This window comes from Papaver somniferum, chromosome 1 (assembly GCF_003573695.1).
Source record: "Papaver somniferum cultivar HN1 chromosome 1, ASM357369v1, whole genome shotgun sequence".
Taxonomy (NCBI): Eukaryota; Viridiplantae; Streptophyta; class Magnoliopsida; order Ranunculales; family Papaveraceae; genus Papaver; species Papaver somniferum.
In genome coordinates this window covers 119,497,123-119,504,857 of record NC_039358.1, presented here as the reverse complement: position 1 = coordinate 119,504,857, position 7,735 = coordinate 119,497,123, and the positions used below count along the sequence as shown (strand labels likewise).

At 36.8% G+C, this 7,735-nt stretch overlaps 1 protein-coding gene across 1 annotated transcript; it reads left to right on the top strand.

Annotated features, from left to right (window-relative positions):
• LOC113349902 (cytochrome P450 87A3-like) lies at positions 1 to 7,062 on the top strand. Its single transcript, XM_026593940.1, has 10 exons — positions 1 to 203; positions 329 to 653; positions 818 to 967; positions 1,116 to 1,367; positions 1,540 to 1,659; positions 1,716 to 1,794; positions 1,926 to 2,036; positions 5,841 to 6,061; positions 6,705 to 6,832; positions 6,924 to 7,062. The coding sequence occupies exons 1-10, from the start codon at positions 1 to 3 to the stop codon at positions 7,060 to 7,062; spliced, it is 1,728 nt and encodes a 575-aa protein (XP_026449725.1).
• The last annotated feature ends 673 nt before the right edge of the window (positions 7,063 to 7,735 follow it).

Sequence of the window (7,735 nt, the reverse complement as noted above, 5' to 3'; positions counted from 1 at the left end):
ATGTGGGGTTCTGTTATATTGTGTTTCATATCTTTGATTATAGTTGCTTTTACTCATTATGTGTACAGATGGAGAAATCCAAAATGCAATGGAATACTCCCACCGGGTTCAATGGGTTTCCCTCTCATCGGCCAAACGATTCAGTTCTTTGCTTCCAACAATTCCTTGGACGTACCATACTTCTTCAGGAAGAGATTCGCCAGGTAACAGTAATGTCAACCTACACATGCATATATAGTAACAAATTCCTTAAACTCGCAATACCTGTTGTTGATATGATTTGCGGAGATGGACAGATGGTCTAAGCAGAATTCATTGAATTTTGTAGGTACGGGACAATGTTCCGGACTAGTTTGGCAGGTCACCCTATCGTAGTATCATCGGATCCAGATTTTAACTACTTTATATTCCAACAAGAGAGAAAGTCAGTGGAGTTATGGTACATGGATTCTTTCTCTGCCATTTTTGGTGGAGGCCTTGAATATGCAACTGATGCTCAAATTCACAAGTACTTCAGAAATGCCGCCTTGAATCATTTTGGTACTGAAGCTTTGAAGGAAAGACTTCTCCCTAAAATTGAAAGGATGTCTAACCAAGCATTGGAATCATGGTCCAATCAACCTTCTATTGAACTCAAATCATCCATTACAAGTGTAAGTATAAACTAATATATATATATATATATATATGTAGAAGTGCTTAACATTTCAGCACCCAATGTCAATGCATGGTTTTGGCTCGAATATACCGAAAACCTAAGCAATATATATGAAACATCTATTCTCCATTAGCTGATTTGTTTGAATTTGCGCTACAGATGATCTTCGATTTAACTTCAAAGCATCTCTTCGATTATGACTCAACGAAATCTACAGAGAATCTCAGTGAGATGTTCGCGAGCTTCTTTCAAGGTCTTATGACCTTTCCAGTTAACATCCCTGGTACTGCTTTTCACAGATGCATGCAGGTACGTATTAATATAATCTGATTTGGCCCCGTCATTAAATGAAAATTTTCATTTTCGTCGGCATGCTAATTATGGTATAATATTCAGCAAAATAGTACTATCTTTCTTTTTTTGGCTGGTCACTGTAATGAATTTATTTTCTTATTAGAACCAAAAGAAGGCGATGAAACTGATGAAGGATATCCTACACAAAAGACGTAATTCGCCTGAGGTTCCCCAACGTGGGGATTTTCTTGATCAAGTCCTGGAAGACATGAAAAAAGAGAATTTCCTAACAGATGATTTCGTTATTTACGTGATATTTGGGCTTCTTCTTGCTAGTTTCGCAACAATTTCAGCCATTGTGACTTTGGCAATGACATTTCTGACAGACCACCCTTTGGTAGTGAAAGAACTATTGGTAAGTACTATATTTGGCAATGACATTTCTAAGTACTATATTTAGTTATTTGCATTAATGATTAGCAACACTGGTGTACTTATGAGCTGCTTGAACCAAGTCTAATTAGTAGCTTAAATCAGTTTGGTTTAACTACTTATTTACTCATATATTTTCTGTCTTGGATGATCAGGAAGAGCAAGAAGCAATTCTGAAAGACAGGGAAAATGTTGATTCTCCACTCACATGGAAAGAGTTGAAATCCATGACTTTATATGTCACAGGTGCTCGTAACCCTTTATTCACGTTATATGTTTTACTTTTATTTTTGTTTTTGCGTCGATAACCAAAAGATAATTTTGGGTTCAGGTTATTACTGAAACATTAAGGATGTCGAGTATTGCACCCGGGATACTAAGAAAAGCAATCAAAGATATCGATATTAATGGTACACATGCATCAATTATGACACACTTGTGTAACTGCAGTATATACGGAATTATATACTGTTTCCGTAAAGTTGGGATTATGTGAATGAGTGATTGACTTATAGGATTGCACTCGGTTTCTTACGTGCAGGATATGGAATTCCAAAAGGGTGGACGATTATGGTTGTTACTTCAGCTATTCATATGAATCCGGACAAATATAAATATCCATTTTCCTTCAATCCAGCAAGATGGAACGTAAGTACATCGATACCCACATGTATAATGTATTTATATGGGTACCAAGTCAAACATTGATTTTTGATACTATAAGCACATGATTAGGACGACATTTATATAGGCAGGGTCCGTTGGGACATGGCCTAGGTAGATAACAGAAAAGGCAAAACCCCAACGGTTCATACCGACTGACCCTACTATAAGTGTGCATAATAATACAATTACAATACACCAGACTGAGAAAATGTGACCTTATTTTTAACAGGAGTTCTAAACGGGAAAACGCTAAAAATGAACCAAATTGATGTACCAATTTTCTCCACCATTAGATTAAGATATTTAGGGTCTTACTAGTGATTTTAAAAACCCAGCCTACCAATCCTGTGGTGGAGAGGCAGATCCACTAATTGGTACATCCCTAGACAAGTCGATTCTAAACCGTCCGAGAACATTGAACTCCACCTAAACCAATAAACACAAATTTAGTTACGGGGTCATGCCCCTTCTCGCGGGGCTAATAAGCGGCTAGTTATCGTTCCTATTGGTTTCCAATGGTTTCGGTGGAGTTTGGTTTCTCGGTCCATATCATAAATCATCAATGTACTTTTAAAATACCCCTTGCCATATTGAGTCAGGGGTAATATAAAACTGGATCAATGTGTGCCTTAAACCGGAGAGAATCGATAGGTAATCCTCTAGAAGGCCTCTGACTGTAAGTGATAGTGGGCTTTAGTGAACTTTGTTCTGGCATGAAATACATGATACATTGTCAAGGCTCCAGCACCCTTAGGCTTTGTTTGGTAAAATTTATGATTATTTATTTATGGCATGGCTTTACAGTGTCGACTGCAGGAAAAAAAAAAAGAAAAAAAAAATCCTAATTTATGGGGTATCCCCAAATGTAGAATCATTTTGTGTCTCTTTCTTGACAGTTTAGAGAAAATAAAAAGAAAAAATCTCATTCAATTTTATTAAATAAATAATTGATTATGTTAATTTTTAAAAACATTTTTTTTTAAATTTATGATTATAATGAGTTTTTCCGATTATGATTAAAATTATCAGCTATTATAAATTTTAACAAACACCCGTACAATGAATTATAGGTTGGATAACTGATTATGGAGTTACAATCCATTATAATAATAATTACCGGACAACACATTAGTGTCATAAAAGAGGCAATAGGGAGTACACAAAGTTTAATGCAAAGCTGATCATCAAGAAGCTATATCACATTCTGAGTATTGATCATCAAGAAACTAAATCAGATTCTGAGTTTTCATCCGCTTTGGGTTTTTGTGTGGGTATTCCATCGTGAGCTTTTATGTGGGCTTTGTAACTTAGGATATCAAATAGTTAACGAGGAACCCTGATTTTGGGCATATCTTTCTAAGCATACAAAGCAATAGTTCCATCTTGGATGACCTTATAAGGGGTAATCTATGGGTAGTTCAATTACCTATATGCCCTTAATACAAAAATCTAAAATCAGTTTTCTAAAAAATCAAAATCAGTTTCCTTTAACATCGTTTCTTCTTCCTCCTCTAGCCGAATTCTTCCCCTCTCGGGAAAAAAATATTTCATCATCGTGATTAATTGTCGATTCGTAAAAATTTGATCGTCGATTAAACTCAACTACATAATGACTCGTACCAAGAAAAGCTGGGACTAGGCAAACCAAATCGTCTTCTAATCCATCAATTGAAGAAGAAGAACCAATTGAAGATGAAGGTGTAGAAACTGAAATTGAACCAACTGCATCTCCAACTCCGGAAATGAGGATAAGAAAGTAAGTTTTGCAAACCCAATCTCCTATTTGTTGTTTTTCATTGATTAAATGACGGTTACAGTGTTGGGTTCGCCTCAAAATTGAGTTGCGTTTTTAGCCGAATTGTTCTTCACAAAAGCTTCCTGTAAGTGTATATGAACACTTCGGCATGAAATATCATGAAATTTCAAGCCGAACCTAGTCATAAATAGAGATGCATAGGGGTTCGGCGTATTCGATAATCATAATATGTGCCGAACCTAGCACATTTACGAGGTTCGGCTATTGCGATATTCATATTATGTGCCGAACCAATACAAAATTCTTACCCCAATAATTATCAGGAATATAAATGATCAGGTTCGGCTTATATAATACTTGTGTAAATAGCCGAACCATGTACTACCAAAAGGTTCGACGCTTACGATTTTCTCAATATAAGCCGAACCTAACATAATTTTTCTTCCATATCACACAGGATCAGGTTCGGCTCATTATGACATTTTTAAACAAGCCGAACTAGTTGATTCGGCTCATAATAATAACACTTTCAGCTTGCCGAACTGTTTATTAGTTGTCAATATCCAGGTGGGTTCGGCTGATATATTAAGGAGATTGGGTTTGGAGAAAAAATGACCGTTCCTTCTCCAAAAAAATCTAACTTTTTTTTTCTTACTCAAAAAATTTCATCTACACAAAATTATAACTAAATAATCTTAAAACTAATCACTAATCAGAATTATTTTAACTAATCATTTGTATTAACACTAATCCTAAAAGGGCATATTTGCCATTAAAAAAATTGGTTAAGGGAGCTTCTGATTTTGTTATTTCACATCCTTTTTTGTCTTTATTAGGTATGCCTTATAAGATTTTGGTATGCCCAAAATCAGGGTTCTTAAGGAGTGTTCAGACAATTGACTGTTGGGCTTATCTTGTACAAAGGTTGCGTACAACTAGGGCTGAGCAGAAAAACCGTAACCGCGGATTTCATCCGTATCCGTCCGCAAAATTGCGGGTGAAAACCAATCCGCAAGAGTTATGGACCGGACACGGGTGCATTCTCAAATCCGCACGCGGTGCGGTTACGGTTGCGGTTGGGATTTGATAACCGCGGATTACCCGCACCGTAGGACAATTAGGGAATTTAGTAAAGTATTTAGGATAATATGGGAAGTTTGCGGACAGAATAGACCTCATCGTCTTTCTAATTTCTTCTTTTTCTTCTTTTCATTCTTCTTTTTCTTCTCATTTCTTTCCTTCTATTTTTCTTCTTCTTTTTCTCTGTGTCGAATTCAATCATAGGATTGAGTTAAGTGGAAGAGTGATTCATAGACTACTTGATAACGTGATGAATTGAAGAAGTAGGTGTCGTCTCTAGGTGTTAATCCGAGTTATGGAAGAAGATAATCGGTAAGATGAATTAGGGTTTCATAATCGGTTTTGGATTTTGATTGAGATGAATTTAATTTGATTAAGGATTTGACGGGTTTGCTTTCGTTTAGGGTAGAGATGATTGCATGCAGTTTAAATATTGGTATCTTTAAGAAATTGAAGTCCACAGAGAAATTGGGTTTTCTGAATTTAGAGTTCGAGTAGAATTAATGTTGTTTGTGAGTTTCTGGTAGTTTTTGAAGGAAGTGGTGTTTATTAATTTAGTGATATGAAGATGTTCTGAAGATGAATTGAAGAATCAAAGAGTTAAGGTTTTCGTTCTTCCCTAAATTAAGAATTAGGGTTTCATAAGAAGTTCAAAGAAGAATTCGAAGATGGAATTGATGTCATAGAATGATGGTTAGGGATGGGTTTAGCCTGAATTAGAGTTTGAAGTTGACGAATAGCTTGAAATTGTAGTTGAGGATTGATTCTTTTTTAATGATTATTCAAATGCTTACCATCATCATCACCAATCATATTCTCAGATAGACAATACTCCTCCTATCCAACCACCATGAGTTTCCTCAGAAGCAGCAGCAGCAGTGGCTAGCCAAATTGCTTATTATCCTCCTTACACTCAACCACTTGATAACCCATCAACATCTTCTGATTCTCCAGGTTTGAAACCTGCTGCTGCCGCTGCTGTTGAGGCGTTATCACAATTGACACACTTTGCTGGTAATATGGATGCAGCTGAGAGAGCAATGGCTGCTGGAGTGCAAGGCAGACATTGGAATCCTAACAATGAACTAGGAGTTGGAGGAAGAGGAAGAGGAGGAGGAATGTACAGTCAAATGCCAATGCCGCTTCAGCATGCTCCCTATCCGGTTGATTTTAGGGTATGTGGTTTTGTAACCGTTACTAGTTTTCTTTGCAGATGAATGCTAAGATCATTTATTGCCTGTATTTAATCAAACTACGCATATTTCTGAAATTGGATTGTTCGTTGTGGTTTAATCAGTCTTAGGCTTGCTGATACCTCTTGATACATAGCATTTTCCCCCTTCCAGTCGGCATCTAGTTACGGATTTCGCATGCCTAGTGACTTATGCTGCTTAGATGGCTGATAGGGAAACTTTTGGAGGATTCGCTTGCCTAGTGACTTATGCTGCTTAGCTGCTTAGATGATTTTTGTGATTAAATCCGCGGTTAATCCGCAACCGGCCCGCAAAATCCGTTGATCCGCAGAGGACAAATCCGCGGATGATTGGGCCGGTCACGGTTCAATTTTCCAAATCCGCAACTTTGACGGTTTGGTTGCGGGTGACCCCTAATCCGCATCCGTCCGTCCGTTGCTCACCCCTACGTACAACGTATTTTTACGTAAAATTTCTTTATTGCTATATTTATATCGATCAAGAAACATAAAATAGCTATCCACATTTTTTGATGTTAGAACGAGGTTTACACTTTGCTCCGGGCTTATTATTCATTACTTTGTTCTTAGGATAGTTCGCTGATTCTTGGTTTCTTTACACACAGGATCCTAGTGCAAATATGTCATCCAAAAACTTCATTTCATTCGGGTCCGGGATGAGGAATTGCGTTGGAGCAGAGTTCAGCAAGACGTTGATGGGCATATTTCTACATGTCTTGGTCACTAAGTTCACGTAACAAATATACTCCATAATCTGAAACGTATTGCTTAAGTTTTCAAATAAGCCATCTTTTTAATTTATTTTCTCGCTACTTTTTCCTCAGGTGGACAAAAATTAAGGGAGGGAATGCATTTCGTACCCCATCTTTGTCATTCGGAGACGGCTTCCATGTGAAAATCTCCAAAAAAAGAGATGGCATCAAGGCGAGCACAACTAGTTTGGAAGTGGATGCTCGTAATTAAGTAAACATATTTATCATATTGGTAAACTTTGTGAGCTAAAGATTTGGGTGAATAATGTATGACGTTGTATACCAAAATAATGAGATGGTTGTAACACAACTTTTTTCATTCGAGAAAGGTTCTTACGTTAAAACCTCTGAAAAGGATCAATGCAAAACTGCACCATCGAATTGTATTGTATTCGTGAATTTCAAATACTTTTTTGCGTGTACCAAACCACTTGGACTGAATTTTTTCCCCCTTGCTATCAACTACTTCAACTGTAGTTTGAGACCTTTAGGGTGGGGTCTTGGGTGATAAACGGTAACTTCGATCTTAATTCCTGTATATATCTTGTTTTTGTCGGTAGGAGAAAGCCGAAGGCGAGAACTTTGTTACCAATCAACTTAATCAAGGACGTGTTTGCAAGAGAATAGAATTTGGAACAACCAAAAAAAAAATAAAAAAAAAAATAGGCCATCAAAATACAAGCCCAAATTAGCCTAAATTGTTTTCCACTTTTTTTATGGGAGGCTTCAAAGCCAGCTCTGACAATTACGACACGATACAACACGGTTACAGACACATGTCAAATATATATATATAAATGAGGCTTACGGGAACAAGTTATATGTAGTATTACATAGAGTGTTAAAATGAGATTTAACAACAATCTATTCAACATAATAATTAT

Bases quoted from the DNA above. Each gene is read 5' to 3' on its own strand.
- LOC113349902 (XM_026593940.1), top strand. From the start codon at position 1: ATGTGGGGTTCTGTTATATTGTGTTTCATATCTTTGATTATAGTTGCT. The intron at 968-1,115 runs GTACGTATTAAT...TTTTCTTATTAG, and splicing joins CTTTTCACAGATGCATGCAG to AACCAAAAGAAGGCGATGAA. The intron at 1,795-1,925 runs GTACACATGCAT...TCTTACGTGCAG, and splicing joins CAAAGATATCGATATTAATG to GATATGGAATTCCAAAAGGG.